This window comes from Odocoileus virginianus, chromosome 12 (genome assembly GCF_023699985.2).
Source record: "Odocoileus virginianus isolate 20LAN1187 ecotype Illinois chromosome 12, Ovbor_1.2, whole genome shotgun sequence".
NCBI lineage: Eukaryota > Metazoa > Chordata > Mammalia > Artiodactyla > Cervidae > Odocoileus > Odocoileus virginianus.
The window spans coordinates 41,429,480-41,450,012 of NC_069685.1; the positions used below are offsets into that span (position 1 = coordinate 41,429,480).

At 59.5% G+C, this 20,533-nt stretch overlaps 1 protein-coding gene across 26 annotated transcripts in view; it reads right to left on the bottom strand.

Moving 5' to 3' along the window:
- Positions 1–20,533, bottom strand: part of FBRSL1 (fibrosin like 1) — an 83,379-nt gene that overhangs the window by 29,401 nt on the left and 33,445 nt on the right. For 25 of the 26 annotated variants that reach the window (XM_070474989.1, XM_070475013.1, XM_070474993.1 and 22 more), the window contains exons 4-5: positions 18,380–18,415; positions 2,422–2,451 (exon numbers count right to left, since the gene is read on the bottom strand). In XM_070474989.1, coding sequence (XP_070331090.1) covers positions 2,422–2,451; positions 18,380–18,415 — 66 coding nt within the window. The remainder of the gene's footprint in view (positions 1–2,421; positions 2,452–18,379; positions 18,416–20,533) is intronic. The other variant, XM_070475001.1, reaches the window with a different exon arrangement.

A 20,533-nucleotide genomic window follows, 5' to 3' on the forward strand; every position in this document is an offset into this window, starting at 1 on the left:
CTCAGGGCCCGCCACCGTGGCCCTGGCCCAGTCAGCGTGAGGAAGACTGGACTCAGCCCTTCCTCCTCAGGACCCCCTGAGGCCCCAACACAGCACCCAGCCAGTTCCTTCCAGCAGAGGGCTCTGGGACTTGGACCCTAGACTTCTCAAAGACCCTCCAGAGTGGAGTTCTTCCCTCAGGTTGCACGGGGAATCGCCAGAAAGAATCACAGGTTCCAGACCACCCCCAGACTTGGCCAGAGTGAGTTTCTGGGCCAGCTCGAGGGTGTGTGTGTGAGTGTAGAGGAAGCCAAAGCCACAGCCCCCCCGAGCGCCCTCGGTCACAGCCCGCCGGCCTCAATGCTCAGAGCTGATGGCCCCATGAAGTTCTCAGTGTGTGTGCTCGGGGCGGCCATGTGCGGCTGGGCTCTGGCTCTGCCCTTCCAGCCCCTGGTCTCCACTCCCAGGGTCCTGCCTCCTGCAGGACGGTGGACCCAAGGGTGCAGGGAGAACCCTGACAGGGCCAGCGCTGACAAGGTGGCTCTGGAAAGAGCATTCAGGAGCCTCAGGGTCTCAGAAACCCCTTCAGAGCAGCCCTCGACTTCAGAGCACTTTTCCTGCAAGTTGGTTTTAAATGAAAGGAGGCGCTGAGGGCAACGGGCCAGCATGGCCCTCTCCCAGGTGCTATGATCTAATTCACTACAGGCATCAGGAGCGACAGCGCCGGTGGAAACACGGCACCCAGCCTGGGGCTCACCTCGCCGGCACCCACCATGCCCTGTCCACTCACAGGACAGCTGAGGGGAGGGCACCCAGGACCAGAGACACTTCCCAGCTGCCCTGCCCTCTCACCACCTTCCGAGGATGGTCTAGACCACAGCGACCCCAGAGTTGGCAAAGTGGGCCAACTCACTTTGGACAGCACATCCTTGACCTCCCCCATGCCCACACCCACACCTCCTCTATCCACCATGTGACTCCCATCGCTACCTACACCTCCCCGCCCTTGGAATAAACACCCACCCGGCCCAGATCAGTACCCCTGCTGTGAGGCTTGTCATCTGGACCCCAGGTGTGCTCTACCGGCCTGCCGTGACCCTGCTCATCTGCCAGGTAGGCTTTGAGTTCTTTCCATGCTTCCTTACCTGCTTACAGGCTGAGCTGTGCTAAAGCATGAAGCCTGCAGGAGAGGGGCTGGCCATCTGTCCATCCACAGCTCCTGTCTAGGCAGGCCAGGACACACCAGGGAGGTGGCAACTGAGGACCACACACCCACCGCACAGACCTCCTGATGGAACCACGCTCCAGTTCACAAAACCTTGCCCAAACAATAGTGCTCAGCAGCCCTTCCGCCCACCTCTCACAAAGTGCCCTTACGTGCACTATCCTCACTGCCTGGACACTCGTCCTCCGGTGCAGAGTGCCAGCCCCCAGGGCCCCACCCTGAGGACCAGGGGCTCCATCACAACGGTGTGACCACCTTCTGCCAGTCTCACCACCTAAGATTCTTCAGGGGGGCTGTTCACTTGTTCACCAAAGATGGTGAAGCCAGACTGCCTGGGTTCCAGCTGTGTGACCTTGGGCAGGTTCCTTACACTCTCTGTGCCTCAGTCGCCTCATCTACATCGGGTAATGACAGGTCCTGCCCCATGGTGCTTTGGGACAAGCAGATGAGTGAGTGCTAGGTGCGTGCATCCATTGAGTCTCATGCCCATTGCTGCTTTTCCAAGTTGAGAGCCAGTCCCAAGTGGTGCCCCCAACTGTATCCCTGCCCACAGAGCTCAGCACACAGCAGGTGCTCTGCGAACAGCTGCTGAGCCAAGAGCTCTTCCCCCACCCCCAGGACACACAGGGACTGACAGATAACCAGGACGAAGGACTCCCGAATCCCATGGGCCAAGGGAGGAGCTGTGGAAAGGAATGCAGAAGGGCGCTGGCACTGTGGGAGGACCCCTCACTGTCCCTGTGCTAACTGCCCACTGCATAAACCTCAAGACAGTGGAAACTTCACTGTTCCTGAAAATGGGGGACTGGGGGGATTTCGAGGGACCAGGTGCTGCTGCTATTAGCAGAAGTGTCTGTTTGGGGGTGATGTTTGTAATCCCCAGCCTGGAAACACTGGGGGTTGCACTTGGCCCAACAGACTGTGACCCCTACTCTGTCCACGGTGCCCCGATCCCAGGGAACCCTGGACTCATGGCTGCAGACAGGCCAGGAACTGGGGTACGGTCCTGCAGTCCCAGGGAGCCTGGGCAGCACTAGCATGGACATCCTTGGCATCCTCAGCCAGACCAGGCTGGTGCCTCCACACCCAGGAAGCCACCCCCACCCTCCGCACACCCCACAGGAGAACCACGACCTTTCTGCCTGGTCTCTGGGGGCCCAGCCTGCCAGGGCCCAGGTCAGCAGCAAGGGCAGGTGAAGTGAGCGTGGGGGGCTTACCTTGTCATCCCCGTCGCTCTCGCTGTCGCACTGCAGAGGGGAGAGAGAGAGAGAGGGGAGTCAGTGTCCCACAGGCAGGCTGGCTGCTAGTAGGTGAGTGTGGGCTGGGGGCAGGGAGGGCCAGAGGAGGCGGCTCAGGCAGAACCCCACCCTGACCTGGGGCCTCAGATTTGGGATGGGGCTGTCCAGGAGCTGGGAGGGATCTGGGGGCCCCTGGCAAGCTCTGGGTCAGAGCTCCATTGAGACCCTGCTGTGGGGGCAGGGCAAGGGTGTAGGCGAGGCAGAGGTGAGACAAAGGAGGACATGTGACCGGGGAGCCACAGACCAGCCACCGCCCCAGGCCCAGGCGGGCCCAGAGCCACGAGGTAACCCCAGGAAACACATGGAGGAGGCCCCACTCCCCTCTGGTCCCCTCCCAGAGGGGAGCGGTGAGATGAGAGGGGCTCCTCAGTGGCTATGCAGCCCATGGACAAGGGCTCAGGGGAGGGAAGACGCCAAAGCCCAGCCTCGGAGCAACACGAGGGCGGGGGCAGGGTGGGGGCGCCTGGGACGCCTGCTCCCACTGCCCGGCCCCTGCAGACGCCCCAGTAGAAACCACTACACACGGGAGGGCAGCTGGTTAAGGAAAGACTGTGACAATCGTGTAAACATGTCTTTGTTTTCAATTCCCAGTAAGCATAGAGCTCTAAAAAGAAAGGCTGCTCTAGAAACCACAGCAATTTTCCCCCAAAAGAATATAAAGGAAAAAGAAGCTCTTCCCACAGCTATAATTGTGACATGTTTGTGTCAAGTGAATTATACCGCTGAAAATAAATCTCCCTGGAACTCACAGGAGGCTGATGGGACCCTGGCAGACATGTGGGGGTGCTCCCCAGACACATGTTGCTTCTGGGGGGGGTCTACCCCAGACCCACTCAGCAATGGGGCACACGACCTCCATGCCCGGGGCTAAGGGCTAGAGTGGTACAGTTAAGAGTTCACAGAGTTGTGCCAGCCTGCCTAGGGCTTCACTGTGGTGGGAAAGTGACCCTGGGGACAGTGGGGACCCCAACCTGTGGCAGCAGGGATGGGCATCTGGGGGGATCTTCCTGAAGCTGAGAGCAGCTGCATGGACCCTCTGCCCCCCAGCCTTGACGTGCACCCTGCAGGGCCTGATCCGAGACCTCTGGGGGGTGGGGGTCCCTTCACAAAAGGCAGAAGGGGCTGTGGGCCCAGCTTCCTGGCTGGACAACCACGGCAAGAGGCCCCTGCCCCTCAGGGCTGGCTGACACCTGGGAGGCAGAGCAGGAAGGTGAGCGGCCTGAACATGCAGAGTTTCACGTGCAGAGCCTGGACTGCGTGCAACCATGTGACCGGCACTTCAGGAAAGCAGGGTGGAGGGAACCAAGGGGTCGCTGCCTGTGGGGAGCGGGGCCTGGAGAAGTGCTGGCACGAACTATCTCTGATCCTTCAGAAATAGCGGAGCTACCGGAGACCCTCAATCAGGCCTCTTTATGCTTAATTAGCGGCATGGAGCCCCGAGGTGGAAACTGCAATCCCATCAAGCTGTCAGGAGGCTGGGTCTAGGGCACAGCACACCTGTCCCTCGGCCTCCCCGGGAAGCACCCCCAGGCCTGGGTTCACAGCCTTCCTGCACCTTCGTACGGGTCCACTGGTGACAGCTAAATGATCTGACATTGAGGAGGGGGTGATAGTGCCTTCCAGCGAGCGCACGGAGCCTATAATTAACCAAACAGCTCACCGTTCTCAGCCAGCACAGGCTGCGTCGTAAATGAATTCACGTTATTAAGTCCTACTGAATTAATGTTTAACTGCAATAGAGTCGGAATTGAATGAGGCAATTAATCAGGACAAGGAGGGAAAGAGAGCCGCATCTGTCTTGCGGGAACTGCCTGAGCGAGGCGACCTTCACGGGGCTGGGCTGGGCGGCCCTGGAAACTGCCACCCTGGTGTGGGTGGGGGTCCAGGCAGGGAGCCCACAGAGCAGGGGCCAGACCCTAGGCAAGTGCTGGGTGTGCAAGCAGGGCAAGACACCGGCTCTGGGGCAGATGCCTGCTCTGAGCTGTGCAGCCCTGGGCAAGTGCCACGACCTCTCTGTGCCTCAGGTGTGCAACTGTAAAACAGAAAACGGCCCACCTACAGGACTGTTGTATTGCTTATATGAGTGAATACGTGCAAAGCTCTAGGGCTGGGCACATACTCATTACCATATACAGTGAGATGGTATTTTCACCACCACCACCACTCCATGTAATTACTGTTGTCTTCCAAGAAGGATGAGAATGAGGGCTTCCCTCCCCTTTGGAATGGCTGAAGGCCCTAACCCAGGGAGTTTCAAGGAGGTGTCTCCCAGCCCTGCAAGTGCTGGCTCGTATCCCTCACCATAATGGCTGCTGGCTAGATGGGGAGCCCTATTTGGCCCAGATGAGAGCCCAACGTCAACCCCAACCTTCCCTGCCTGCCCTTAACTCCAATCCCACTCAGCAGGAACCACACCTCTCTACTGATCTACCAGTTCCTCCCAGCGTAGTCAAGCCAGCAAACGAAGCAGTAGGACCACTCGTCCAGGGCCATCCCCTCTGCCCATCTGTCAGTCAGCCCAGGGTTAGTCTGAGTGCACCTCAGCTCACCCGAGAGACCTCAGGCTATGTCAGCCTTAATGCCTCGGACCCAGGTGAGTCTAAAGAGTGGCTGGGGGGAGCTTGTGACCACCCAGCATAGGTCAGACACATACGTGAGCTCAGGGACCTGCATCACAGAGCCCCCGAGCTCAGCTCCTCCATGTCCCAGGCCATTGTGTTACTCTGCTAACAGATGTGACCTGCAATGTCTGAGGTTGCTGTGTGTCGCCCATGTTCACAGAAGTGATGTTAACAAGGGACACGTGGTACTTCCCAGGCTTAACTGATGGCCTTCCCTGATCCCCATCCATGGGTGGACAGGCCTTGAGACAAGGCTTAAGAAACCAAAAGCTAAATGAGGTTTCCATTGTCCTAATGTTTAAAAAAGAATCGCTGCCAATATTTAAAAATCTGGAGATTCCTCACGAAATCCTGCCTCTTACTGGGAATGGGGAGCCACACGCCCAGATGACAGCTCTGCCCAGCGCTAGCAGGCCTCCCTGGGGGCTCCGCTGTTACCCCACCCTGCCTCTCCTGACGTCGAGGGCCAGAGTGCTGGTCCTTGTTACGTGCTGGGAACATGGCCACACAGAGGCTTCTGGAGCCTGATCCTGGGGCTCTGTCCTCACTCTTCCACTTACGGTGATGTTGGCCACTCATTTCACTTCTTGGAGCCTCAGTCTCCTCATCTGTAGAGACAGGGCTGAGGGGTTCCATAGTGGGGTGGGCTTGGGGTTCAACAAGTCACTGCAGTGAAGTGCTCAGAACAGCAGCTGACTGGCAGGCTGGGCTCTGTAACTGTGAGCTGCTGCCACAGCCATCACCTCCTTCATTGTCACTGAATGAGCTTCACCTTCATCACCTTTGTCAGTGTTGTCACCATCGCCACGGTCGCTTTCACCCTCGCTGTTGTCTCCATCATCACCCTTGTCACCTTCGCCATCACCACGATCTGCCCCAGCCCCTTCCTGCATGTTATCTGACCAGCACTTGGAGGCACCCAAGTCCTCCTCCGGGCCTGCACACACTCGGCACCCCCTGACGGTGCCTGCTCCCCTAGGGCACTTGCACAGGAGGTCAGCGGGGCTCAGCCCCATCACCGAGTCTCTTCCAGAAATCTGGGCAGCTATCTGCATGGGGTGAGCGCCGCTGATCACCCCCCACCAACTGACACGGTCGTTCAGCAGCCACAGAGACTGGCCTTGTTCTCTCAGCGTGAACATTAATTACCGTGTCACAGCAGCGCTGAGGAAGGCTGCCGGTCTCCCACTCCTCAAACAAAGGCATGAAAAATTCATGGGCAGGGAGACCTCGCTGCTGAGCCTGTGCTCCCAGCAGACGTTCTAGAATCCAGGGCTGGCCCAGAGTCACCTGTGGGGACAAGTAGGGTCCCTCCATGTACAATGGAGACAGAGGATCTACCCTGGGGGGAGGGTGTTTAAGACCACGCCTAACCCAGCCTCCATCCAGGGGTCAGAGAGGGCTGAGGGGCAGCGTGGCCTGGCGCTTGGGGAGGAGGGGGAGATGGGTCAGGTCCCTGTCCCAGCAGCAGGACCTATGCTGTGCAAAGGCCCTGGAGGCCCTGCCCTCAGCCCTGCCAGGAGGCGGAGGGGGGCCGCACCCCCCCACACACCAGCCTGGGCTGGGCTCTCCGTGGGCACTGTCATCTGCAAAGGCCTGAGCAGCTGCCAACTGGAAGTCAGCAGGATCCATGGTCTGCTTGTGAGTGGAAGGCGACAGGACCTTCTGTCCAGCCCACCTGGGTATGAGGGGAGGAAGACCTGAGCCGCTGGGCAGTGGTGTTGACCCCTGCCCTGGGCCTCAGCCGTAAGACTGGAGGTGTGCTGTGGGGCACCTGGGGAAGCTCAGGGGACACCGGTCCTTGGTGCGGGTAGTGCTCGCAGGGCGTGTTCTTGTGTGTGCCGAGACATGGGGAGTCGCACTCTGAGGTTTCTCAGACGTGAGCACCTGGCATCCAATCCAATGGGCGCTCTACCTGACAGTGTCTCGCCAGGTGCCCCAGCGAATGCGTGGCACCTGAAGAGTCAGACCTGCCATGGGGCCTCATGGTGCCACGTGTGCATGGGGCCCAGGAGTGGTGTCCATGTGGGCAGTACACATCTGTCCTCGGGGCTCCCAGCCTCCTGTGGCTCCACACATCGGCCCCAGCTTATTAAACATCCTGCTTGTTGGAGCCACCTTGGAAGAACTGGGAGAGAAGAGCGGAAATCCATCCTTCTCTGCTGATAAAGGCGGAGGTGTCACCTTCATTTTTGTTGCAAACGCTCCATGGGGAGGCAGAACACATTCCAGTTAAGCGATTCAGCAATACGGAGCCAGATGAGGAGCGTGAACCCCAGGTGGGCAGCAGCCTGGGAGGAGGCTGCACTGTCTGGTTACCACCCCGAGTGGGCTGCAAGTCTGCTGTTCATCCTGTATGCTCACCTCCACCTTGGGAGTGAGCACCGTAGCTGAGGGTTTCAGCCAGGCTCCCCGGCCCTGTCAGGAGACCCCGGGGGCTCTCAGGGGTGGAGGTGGCCAGGAGGGCAGTGCTGGGGCCTTCATAGTCCCATCTGTGGACCGGGGCAGCTATGGTCGTCGGGTGGCCAGGTCTGAAGTGTGGGGCGGTAAAGCGGCGAGAGTCAGGCACATGGCTGGAGAAGGCTGCAGCCACCCATGCCTGCTGCAGTATAGACCCACTTCATGAGATGAGAAGAAGCTCAAAGGGTAAAGGGATTTACTTCCGGCCACGTGGCCAGTGAGCAGGGGCCTGAGCTGGGTCCAAGCCTCGAAAGGCCCTGTGCCACTATCCACCCTCCCCAGAACCACAGGCGAGCCCTGGGGCTATGAGGTTGGCAGGAGTGGGGGCAGGAGAAAGGCAGGGGCCTAGAAGACCACAGGGTGTGGGCTGATGCTGTGTTTGCTCACTGGGGTTGCTTCTCCACACTTCTTGAGTCCCCACCACAGATCCACCTGCTTATAGATGGGGAAACTGAGGCAGGGTGACTGGAAGCCCTACCAGGGCATAGCTAGAGGGTGGGTGAGCAGGCTCCTAAAGCCATGGTCTTAACCTGGCCCATGTGGTCAGGGCCCCATGCCAGCGACTCCCTCGTGGCAGCTGAGACTAGATGGAGGTCCCAGTCCTGCCTCTGGCCACCTCAGCCCAGGAACTCCTGATCAATTAGGCAGGAGACCTGGATGGTGGATCCTGAAAACCCTATTCTTATTTACTCAGCTAATTCACTTTTTATGACTGTTTAGCTTTCAAAGCAAAACAAAGCACTAATTACCCAATTAATGAGCAATTAAGTTACTGCATCCTAAAGGCCAGGGTGCAGCTTCCTCTGTGAGCAGAGAAGGTGGGGAGGAGACCACCGAGCAGGGATACATTGGGGGGAAATGCCATCCATCACAGGTGGGGGCGGCAAGGACAGAGGGGCCCGATTCTGCCCAGGGCAGGTGCCCCTTTCACACTGCCTGCCCACCTGCCTGCCCCATGGCCTCTCTGGGCCAGGAGAGCAAGCCCCATTAACCCATCCGTCCAGCTGTGCCTCGGCTGGTGGGGAGCTCATGGAGGGCAGTAGCAGAGTTCTGGGGACACAGAGGCCGCCAAGCCTGGCTGAGAAGAGATGGCCACCAGGGCAGTGGGTTTCATAGGGCCTGAGGGACAAGAGGCTGGGGACCCTGCTCCTGCCTCCAGGGTCTCTTTTTGCACGTTCAGATGTGGCTGACAGCAGCTCGGAGGGAAGCCCACAGAGACAGTACAAGGCTTGGTGGAAGCCTGGAAGCATCTCAGGCCCCGAGCCTAGGATGCTGCTGTGGACAACGTGGCTTTTGAGTGGCCAGTGTGTGGCCTGTCCTCAGAGGGCAGAGTCTGAGTGCAGCTGGTGCCTGATGAGAGGGGAGGCCGGCACAGAAGAAGCCAATCCCTCCAACCTGGAAGAGAACTCTGGGCTTTCTCAGGCCTGGCCGTTGTGACCTGCCAGCTGCCTCACCCCCATCCCTGCCAGGCTGCCTTCCTCAGCCTTCCCTGAGCTGTGTGTGGAGCAGCACCCCACACGGCGCTAGTCAGAGCCCAGAACTCACCCTGCAGCCAATCTTCAACTAGTTGCTAATTTACTTAACATCAGCCTCCTTCTATTGAAACCCAAGTTCCCTTAGAACAAAGAGCTCATTCCTGCAGTCCAGAGCAGGTTGGGAGTGAGTGACTGAATGAGCGACTAAGGTGGGTACACACAGACCCCAGATACTGGGGGCAGGGAATGAACGCATCAATGGCTCAGGTGGGTACATACAGACCCTGGACAGCGGAAGCAGGGAATGAATGAAGGAACACATGGATGATTCTTGCTCTGACCACTGACCAGTCCCACTCTCCTCCTCCCCTCATGGGGTCTCCAGAGGATGGAACCCAGAGGGGGCTTTGGGTGTCACACAGAGTGGGGTTGCTGCCTGTGGTAGGGGCCAGCCCCACAACACTGCCTTGGATCTCACACAATTCCAGAATGTTCTATCAAAGTTCCTGAAGCTGAAGACCTGCTTATCACTGGAGCCTTGACTGTAACTGCTATGAAAAACACAAAGTTATGCTTCATTTTCTCTGGGTGCAGTTCCCACAGACACCAAGGAGAACTGGGGCATGGTCCTGCAGGTGACTTTGCCAAGAACATGCACCTGGAGCCCCCCACGGCCTCTGCTCTGAGGATCCACGCTGGAACCCAGGCCTGGCACTCACAGCGTGAATGAGTCATTTTGCCCCATAAACTTCTCTCCCATGACTGCTCAGTGCTGCGGCCAACATCCGCCTCATTCCTAGCGCAAACATGTATCCAAATCTCCACAGGCCTCAAGGGCCACAACCTGCTCCTGCAACTGGCCGGCCACGTTGTAATTACACCTGCACACAAGCACATGCACTCACAGTGCCATGTACACGCACACGCCGACTCACACTCACTGACACACAAACACTTACATGATGGGCAGGGTCTGGTGCACGCTGTTTCCCTGAGGAACGCCCATCCCTCAGGTAGCCTCTGGTTCGGGCCTCCCCTTAGATGGAACCCCTGGACCCTGAGCCTCTGGGGGCCCCCTCCACATCCTCTCCCCTACTCTGTCATCTCCTTTGTGTACCCACTTCTCTTGCCCATCAGCTCCTCCCTCCACGGCACCCATGAGAGTGGGAATCTCTTCAATCCTCTGACCTTGGGGCCTGGAGTGGCAGGTGGCCCACAGTGAGGGGGCCACAAAGACTTGGGGCCAGCCAATAGCCGCCACCTTAGGATCTACTTTCCAACCTCTCCCAGCCATGCCCAAGCTGCAGGGGGACAGATGGCGCCCCTCAGAGGACCCCGTGGCCCTGGACCCCACCTTAGGGGCCTTTCCAGGGCCTGGATCCAGTCCTTCCCACACACCGAGGATGGTGTCACACCAAGCCGGCTCTCCCTTTCTCATCAGCCCTCACTGGGCTGGAATAATGAACGAGCCTCTGTCAGGAATGAATAAAAGATGGCCCCTGGCCCTGTCGCCCGCCGCTGACCTTTCTGAAGTCGACTGTATTAATATATTCTCCTGTTGTCAGACTCAAAGCGCTAACTGCCTTATGAATTATTTATCAACACAAAAAGTCTTAACCAGAACGGTGTTAACATGAATCCCTAACCTTCTGGGTCCCAGCAGCCCCGCCTGTTCTGCATAATTGAATTTCAGCTCCCAGCGGCCTGGCCAGGCTCGTCACCCACTTGCTCCCCAGGATGACTGTCCCTCCAGCCATGGTTCCTGACACATGTGGCCGTGGCCTTGAGGGGTCCCGCAGGCTTGTCCAGAGTGTCTGTGTCCAGCCTCCTGGGACAGGCCCTGATTGGACTGGAGTTCTTCAGGTCGTGCTATCTGAAGGGGCGAGGGCGGCTGGGGCCTCCAGGGGACCTGAACTGCTCTGTGCTAATCTGAGGGGCTGGGGTCTGCCTGCACCCCCGGCTGGGCCAGGAGAGGAATGTACTCGCACCCCCGCAGCTGCTCTGGAGGGTGGCAGCAGCAGAGAGAGGTGGGAGGGGTGAGTCCAGGGGCAGAAGCTGTCTCCTGACTGGAGGGTCGGGAAGGAAGCTGGCGAAGACCCAGCATGGCTAAGGGGGCTGTGATGGCCCCCACAAGCTCTCCCAGAGTTCACTGTAGAGTGACCATGCTGTCCACAGCTCGGCCTCCTACTCCCTAACAGGCTGCTCTCTAGAGAATTCCAGAGCCACGTGCTCCTGAACGCCTGGCCCTCAGAAACTGTTGTGATGAATGTGGGTGTCCTAAGTAACTAAGTCAGTGCAATTGGCCACTTAGCAATTGATGGTCAACCCAGCCTGAAGCTTCAGGCCCCCAGCTGGAGCAGAGGGCCTCCCAGCTCCAGTCTGCCTGGCTGACTGCTCACCAAAGCTCCCATGGGGTGGCTTGCCCAGAGGAGTGCTAATGTCAGACGGATTGGGTGGTTGGGACCAGCCGGCTGAAGCTGTGGGTTGGCAGGCCCCTCACCTCCTCCTCTCGGGGCCCTGGCACGCCTGCACCCCACCACGCATTTGCCCTTGGCCTGACTTCCTTGCTGCCCCTGACCATTGGCACAGTTTTCCCACCAACTCCACCGCATCCACCAACTCCCCATCAGGGCTGTGCCCCCAGTGGAACAGAGGCCACAGGCCTCAGTGATGCCCTGGACAGACACGTGGAGTGTGACAGTGTCCTGCCCCACAGAGCAGAGAGTAACAGTGGGAGCCTGGCAGGCTTGCTTATTCTCCCCACGGTCCTGTGGGTTGGGTACCGTGGCTCCTCCCTCTTACAGATGAGATGACTGGGGCACCGGGTGGCACCCAGCCTGGCGGCTTCCCCTCCTCTCCTGACGCGAGCTGAGACTCTGCTCAGCCCTGCCCAGTGGGCCCCTCAGCCCCTGGGGCTTTGTAGAGCCTTGGACCTGTGGTACAGCTGCCCAGTGGGCAGTGGCTAGCTAGTGCCTCTGGCTCTACCATCCCTGCTCCTCCCCTGCTCATGTGACACCTGGGGACCACACATGACCTTCGGAGGCTCTGGCATGTTCCTGACAGAGCAGAGTCAGGAGTCAGAAGATTCACTAACCCACAGGGCCCTGCGGGCCTGCTGGGACAAGCACCCGGAGCCCAAGGGCCTGGGTGCCCAGGGCTCCCAGGAGCAAGTGGCTGTCCAGGTCTGTGCCAGCCCAACCTATGACCTGTGTGAGGACTTGAACGGCCTCCCCCCAGCCCATGCTGGGGTGCTGTCTCATGAGAGGGCAAGTGGAACACAGCAGTGGGGCGGGGACCCCCAGGGAGCACAGGACGCCTCCTTCTCCCACCCCAGCGTCCAGCAGGACAGAAGGTAGCCACAAGAAGTTTCCTGGCCAGGAGGGTGGGTCCTTAGGACCCCTGGAGGAGCTCAGATGCTAGAGCCCTGAGGGGGATGGCATGCTGCCCTAGCCAGGCTGACCTCTATGTGGGACAGCAGAGGAAGTGCCAAGGACCCAGCTGCCTGCAGAGGGGCCCAGAGCACGCAGACATGACGGCCCCAGCAGGCAGAGCTGTCGGACAACTGCAGCACCACTTGGAACCACTCACACCAAATCCCGAGTCTTTGAGTTCTTCTCCCTCTTTACCAGCACCCTCACTAAGTCTAGCATCCATCCCTCCACACCAGCACCCCTCTGCCTGCACCACCAACGTCTACGGCACTGTGCAGGTCACCTGCTCACCTTCTGTTCTTCAGTCACTAAGTCGTGTCTGACTCTTTGCTACACCATGGACTGCAGCACGTTAGGCTTCCCTGTCTTCCACTATCTCCCCACGTTTGCTCGAATTCATGTCCACTGAGTTGGTGATGCTATCTAACCATCTCATCCTCTGTTGCCCCCTTCTCCTGCCCTAAGTCTTTCCCAGCATTAGGGTCTTTTCCAATGAGTTGGCTTGTTACACCAGGTGGCCAAAGTATCAGCATTTCAGCTTGAGCATCAGTCCTTCCCAATGAAGATTCGGGGCTGATTTCCTTTGGGACTGACTGTTTTGATCTTGCAGGTCTGTTTATCTTATTCTCCCTTTAGGAAGAACCTGCTGCCCAGTTGCTTGGATAGCCCCCACTGCCCAGAGCCTGCCCACAGGAAGCTGAACAGAGGCCCCCAAGGCCACATCCTTCCTGCTGCCACAGGAATAGACAGATGGGTGGGTGGGTGGACAGTGGCTCCTCTGACAAGAAGCAGGCCAGACATGGGCTGGGGATGCACCACAGGTAAGGACACTGCTCACCCCACTCCTGCTGTCCCTGGTGACCCTTGAGCAGCGGCCACTTCCCAGCAGCGGTTGAAGGGCTGTCCTGCGCTCAGAGGCGAGAGGAGCATTCAGCTTCTGATTCCAGGGAGAGCCTGATGGGCTTTTATTGCTTTTGTACAAATTACGGCTGCTCAGAAGTGCCCAAGGAGCAGGGTAATGGATGTCATAAACCTGCCTCATAAAGATGGAGCCTGCACTGCATGGCTGTGTGTGGGGTGGGTCAGGGGAGGCCCGCGCTGGCCAGAGCAAGCAGATGGCTCTGCTGTCAGGGGGGCTGAACTGCTCCTAGGTGGGCATGGGGCAGGCAGGTCTCAGCGTGGCTCAGGGGCTCCCTGGGCACATGTCCACCAGCTTTCTCGCCCTTGGATGCTCACTAGAGTCGAGTTCCCCACCACGTGCCGTACCTCCTCTTCAACCACAATTGTCCCTGGCTCATGGAGCAAAGCTGGCTAGTGACCCACATGCGGCCGACCAGGTACCCCATCCCCAGGAGTCTCTCTGCCTGCCCTCCCAAGCCCCAGGCCCACAGTTCCCAGAAAGCAAGACTGTGCCCCTTCTATCCGTGGATGAGGGTGGCGGGGTGAGAAACCTGAGTGCAGAGCCAAGAGCCACAGCTACCATTTCCAGTGCATGCACACACGTGTCAACACACATAGGCACTCAGAGCCCATGGGACACACGGCCCTGCTGTTGTGCTAAGAGCTTGACTGGCTTCGTCCATCACCACAGTGGACAGGGCCTGGCCACCGCAGGTGCTCGGCAGATGTGTGCGGGCTGCTGTTAGCTGTTACACACACGTGTGCATGCCTGTCTTCCCCAGTAGAAGCTGTTGTGCCCCAGCGAGTGTGACAGGCCCTGTCAGGATGGGTAGGGGCTCCGGGTGGTGGCCTGTACTTCCTCAGACTGCCATGCACCTGTACCCCTCTCACGAGTTGCTGACACAGCTCTTACAGATAGGAGGGGTCCACAGCCTCTCCCCATGAACAGAGGCGGGGAGGCTGTGATAACAGAGCATCAGGAAGCTAGGCCACACCACTGCTACTGCTTCCTCCTGGCTCTCGGGACCCTGGTAACCCGCCGCCATGCTGTAAGGAAGTCCAACCAGCCGATGGAGGTAGGCCCCATGTCGGGGGAACAGAGGCCGCCAACCATGAGCTGGCATCAAGCTCCAGACGTCAAGAGCCTTTCATGACCCTACCCCCCAGATGTCTAGGTGTTTCCGAAATGAGCCCCCAACCCCCCAGGCTTCCTCAGCAACTGCTTGTTTGGCACAGCAGCAGCCTGGGCCCTGCCAGCCCTCATGTCAGCTTTGCCTGGGCCACACCAGCAGCTAGCTTCCACTCTGTCCAACTGCCCAGACTCCCAGGGGAAGGGACTGGCCAGGGGTGTGCTACAGGCTGCATCAGGCCCTCGTGGCCCCAAGCAAGATGACACTCAACTGTACCAAGAGCCCAAAGTGTACCTGCCTGAGACCGGGGATGGGAGGTGCTGTGGGGGAGGTAATGGGAGATTAGCAGGCTCTCTGAGAAATTAACTGTCAGCAGCCCAACCAACGAGCCAAAATTCATTTCCAGAAATCCCCTGAAGGCAATCAAGCCAATAAGCTAATTATGCCTCGTGCGTATGTATGTGTGTGCGCGGGGGCTACCCTGGTGGTTTGGCAGGTGGGGCCCCACCCGACTCTGGTGAGCACCCCCGGCCCTCTGCACCTGGTGTGGAGGCTGCCTGGCCGGGGTACAGGCAGGCGGCTCCCTTCTCTCAATCCCACCACAGCTCTGCTGGGAACCCAGTTAGAGCCTCACCTCCCAGCCCGCCCACCTGCTGTTCCTGCCGGTGGTGACCCCTCCCACCGCAGGGCCTTTGCGTGTCAGGGCGGGGTTGGGAGGTCTCGCCAGGCTACTCAAGCGTCTTCATGGCGCTCACCACCTCCCCAGGGGCAGGGACACTGGCTGTTTGGTTCCTTCCAGTGGCGGTGATACTCAATAAATGTCCGTTGAGGGGAGGAAGAACCTGGAGGTGAGAGCTGTACCCCAGCCCAGGGAGGGTGGGAGGACGGCAGCTCGGGCTGAGATCCAGCTAGTGAGGGTGGGAGAGGCACCTGGAGGCCAGCAGCCGGCTGGGTTCTGGTGCCGTGGGCTGGGGCAGGCAGGCTTCCTTCAGAGGGTGACAGCGAGGGGCCTGGTGCGGGGACTGGATGGGAGGGGTTGGCAGGGAAAGCCTGGGTGAGCCTGGAGTGGGTAGTGGGTCTGAGCTCAGAGTGTGACCTTGAGCGGAGGCCCCTCCCGACAGTGGGGGCTGCAAGGGGTTCTCTGCCCCCTCCCCGACCACACCCACCCTGAGGACACCTGCCCGGACACTGGATCACCTGTGTCCTCAGCCCTGTCCGCAGGCTACACACTCAGGGTGGGGGCAGGGCAGCCTCCTGCCTGTGAGGCGTCTAGGTCCTCATTTCTCTTTAATAAAGAAACTCCCAAGTCCCCTGCTTCAGCAGGAGATGGATCCTCGTGTCCTTGGTTGCAAGCAGTCAAATTAAGAAAATTACTTTCTAACTAATTTTATGGCACTAACGAACCTCTGGCGGCGTGCTGGAGAGCTTTCGGGACATATGATGTTGAGAACGGGCAATAATTGGGGATTTGCTGGGGATAAATCTTGGCAAATTAAACTTTTAAGTATGATCTATAATCCAGGTCAGACAACAAATACCCTGTGTCACCTAGCACAGGGACGTTGTGGGGAGAGGCAAGGACAAGCGTGACCCCTCCTGAGCCTGAGGCCCTAAATGCTGACACACAAACGGCAAGGTGTGTGCAAATGTACACACCTACGCACAATGCCACATGGCCACAGGTCACACACACACACTGCACAACCACAGTCATACATATATAGACACATTGGTGCCATGTCCAGACACGGGCTCCCAGATGGACACTTACATGCAGTGTGGCACACACACATCCAACTGCTGCATCCACAGACACACACAGGTGCCTCCAGACAGACAGTTAAGAGGACAAAACACAGACCCACACACAAATGGCCACAGAGAAACATGGAATGCTTCTGGGTGCAGGCATGGAGCCCCGCCACGGCCACACAGAGACACCGCCTTGTAGGCACATGGGAGAGACAGACACATGTGAACATACAGGGTTACACAACACACACTTCCCTTGCACTGCGAGTCCTACACAAACAGGGCCCTCAGCCTGAGTGTCACCCTTGTGCCTGACAGCTCCATGGTGAACTCTGGATCTAGAAGCAGGGTCCTAGCCGGCCTCCAAGCCTCATTTCTCGGCTCCTGGCAGGGTCACCTGCCAGCCCCCAGCCTTGGCCTGCCGGGCAAGGGTCCTCTGGGGCCCCGCCCACTCCTCCAGCCCCAGGGGAGGCTTCCACCACGCCAAATGGACAAGAGGGCCAACAGGGTTGACCATACAAGCCCTGCAGTGCTGCCCAGCACATGCCGGGGACCTGCGGGCACACCTGCTCACACCAGGGCCTGGCGCACACACACCAGTGTGTCTGCAGACGTGGTTCAGGAACCGCCAGGGCTGAGCAGCAGGCTGGGCTGCTGCTCCCACCATCTGTCACTCACGTGCAGCCGCAGTGGGGGCTAAGCTGAAAGCAGCTGGCATGTGAATTACAACTTCTTGTCCAGGAAACATTCAAAGCAGCATTTTGCGGAGAAGACCACGAATGACACACGGTGGTATGGAAGCAGAGGGCTGCCCAGAGGCTCTGGCAGGGAGACCCCAGCTGCCCCAGGCGTCTCAGGAGGCTCCACATGGGGTGTCTCTGGGCCCAGTCTCTCGGGACTCCCAGACCCTCCAGGACAGGTGCAGGCCAGTGGGTGTTCTGAGTCTTGCCCCCAAAACTCCCCATCACTGCCCCAGTTTGCCCTAGTGCCAACCTGGACCACATGGCGCCTCCCAAAGCACAGCTCCTGTCCAGGCCTGGCCCAACCACCCCCGTCAACAGTCAGGAGCGGCTGGCACATCAGGACCACCCAGGCCCATGGGAGGAAGGAGCAGCCTGGGGCCACCAACCATGACCGCGACAACAGATCAGAGTACAGGGGCTGCCCGAGGAGGGCAGAGGCCTTCCCAGGAAAGCACACCTTGGGAGCCACCTGGGGCCACTGCCCAGAAGCGTACAGCACCCCCGGTCAAAGGCTCAAAGATGCTACAGCCTGGCTCGGGATTTGAGGCAGAAGGCAGAGTTGCCTGGGCTGGCAGACCCTGGGGGTCGAGGAGCTGGGGGAGGGGAGGGCCAGGGACCCGAGGCTGTCCCTGCCACCCGGGGAATTAATGGGTTAATTACACACCCTATAAAAAGCCGCTGTGATTTAGAGAGCCTGCCTGTCAGACCCTGGAACTCTGGAACTCGCAGTTAATCAGGAGCTGCGGGATGAGGCAGGCGGAGCCCAGGCCCCTGCCCTCCAATGAGCTGAAACGGCCGTAAATCTGCAGAAACGGCTTTTATGGAGCTCTGGGTTTTATGGTGTCATTAACGGGCCTCCTGATACTTAAGGGGAAATGAAATAAAGTCACGGGGAGGGGGCTGGGGGACAGGGAGGGTGGCCCCCGCCATGGCTGGAGTATCAAGCAGCAATAGGCCGGCCCCCCTCCCGCCCCTGAGCCCCTGATGACAGCTAAGAGTGGGTGCCTCACACCCTGTCCAGCCTCTTTGGCCGGGCCAAGCACAGCCGGGGAGAAGGTGTCAGGGCCTGGGGGCAGGGGGCAGAGCGGGGAGGGCATACGCTGCAATTGCTCCATGTGTAGGAGCCCCTGACACCAAACGCTGCCCCACAGAACCCAGGGTGTCCAGCCCACTGCCCACTCCTCTGCAGGGCAGGACTCAGAGTCCCGGTCCCTCTGAATCTCTTCCCACTCTGGCCCATCCCCATCCTGTACAAACTCCATTTCCAGCCTAGGGGAAGCGTTCAGTACAGTCGGGGCTCCCGTGGGTCGAGGGTCGCGGTTAGAGTGAGGGAAGCAGACAGCAGGAGGAGGGTGGGAGACTTACGGAGTAACCTCTGCCTGAGACTGCCTGCGCCGAGCTCTGCAGGGAAGGAAGAAGGACAGTCAGGAACCGGTTGCAGCCCGTGATGGTCACCCTCTCCCTTGAGGACCTGAGCAAGCAGAGCCCATCCTGGGTCTTCGCTGGAACTCCGGGCTGGGGCCACACTGATCAGCCTGCAGCAGGGCCCGAGGACCCACAGAGGAACCTTTCATCCCCAGACCTGGAGGTATGGTCCAGCCCAGAGGAGTCTCAAGGCAGAGAGGTGGCAAAGCCCCCACATTCTCCAGGGGTGGGCTCAGCCCCTCCCAGAGGACGTGCCCCACCTCTCCACGTGGGGTTCTGGGTCAGGGGCTGACCCCAGTCTGTGCTCAGGTCAGCTTTTCCCTCACCACCCACCAGCCTCCCAGGGTCACAGGGTCCAACGGAAAAGCCTGGGAAGGTTTCCTGGAGAAGGAGCTAGGCAGGTAATCCTGGGGCCTCAGATGTCAGATGGGGGCAGGGGGGTCAGCTATGGCCTAGAGGCCAACAGTCATGCCAGAGGTCCTGTGAAGGTGACCCCGACTATGCTTAATGGAGCGCCCTCTGGCTCAAATGGGCACTTAAGATCTAACGAGAAAAACCAGTTAGGTTCATTTCACCAGCTCCCCAGGGCAGGCGGTGGTCACCAGGGTTGAGCCCCGAGGCCCAGGCAGACAGGACGTGATGACCCAGCAGGTGGAGGTGGGGGGGTGGGGGGGTGGCGTCCACACAGCCGGCGAGGGCAAGCTTGTCTGAAATGTGTGGGACCCACAGACCTGGGGCCAGACCACACTGAGGTCCAGATGCCAAGATTCCTCTGGGAGGATGGGTGGCCACTGCAGCCTGGACCACTCTGCTCAGCTCAGCTGGGGCCAGGGGACCCCTTCCCTCCCCAGGCAGACCCTGGCCAGGCCCCAGGCCAGTTCCTGGGGGTCTGCCAGGCCAAGCTCACCCCAGTGTGTGTGTGGGGGGGCCCCTCACCCCCGGGGTAGCTCAGGCCCCAGGCCCTGCCACTGGGTGGGGGGGGCAGGTGCCATAATTGCCCCCAAGCTTGCACACTCACGCTGCCTGTGCTGTGCCTACAATCCGCCTGCTCCCATCCTGGCCGGCAATTAGAGGAGTTCGAACTAGGGCAGCCCCCGCGGCCCCAGACAATTACCAGCCTATTTTCCCATCTTGTGGCAACAAGATTGGAGCCGGGCAATTAGGCCCTCCTCCTGGCCTCCCGCACCAGCCCTCCCCCAGCCCCCATTTAAATGATAATGAGAGACGACTCGTTCCATTTAGCCCTACAGAAAACCCATCTCCGCTAGGCCGCCACTCCTGCAGCTGGGGGTCAAGAAGACAAAGGCCTCTTCCAGGAGTGCTGCCCCCCACGGGGGGGCTCTTCCGCCTGAGTCCTCATCGCACCCCCAACCCAGAGCCCCTCAACCCCTACTCCCTGCCCTTGTAACACCTGCCCCATCCCCCTTCTTCAAGGTCTAGGGAGACCCAGCAGCCCTGGAGGAATACCCTGCACCCCCATTGCTGGCCACGTCCCACTAGGAGCCCTCATGTGTTGCCTGGATCATCCCCAAACTGGGTCCTAAGACCCCCTCTCCCCCGTCCCCTGGGACTTTAGCTCAGGGACCTTTTCAACAGGACACACCAAAGGGCGTCCCCAGACCCCACCCAGCTTGTGCCTCAGAGGGGCACCATCCCCTCCGCGTGGCCCCCAGTGGCAGAGACCTGGATGCTGGATGCCCCGTGCTGCTGCCAGCCTGGGCTGACAGGCAGATCCGCCTGGGCAGGCAGGAGTGTTTGCAGCTCATTGGTCCAGAAACGCACCCCCTGCCTCCACCCTTCTTTAAACACATCTGTAGGAGCTGTTTGGCATCCACAGCCCTGCCCGCCACCAGCTGGGCACTGACCCCGAGCCTACCCTCCAGCTGGACAGAGGGACTGCACCCCAGCACGGTCGCCTCTACTTGCCCTGCTGTGCCTAATGGTTGGTCCTCATTTAAATCCCTCCTAGTGGGGAGGCCCCAGTTAGTAGACAGTCATGCTTTAAAGAAGGCAAATGCTAACTGTGAGCACAAAACCCTGGACTCAGACTCCGGGCCCCTAAGCAAATGGCTTGCAGTGTCCGCTGAAGGTTGG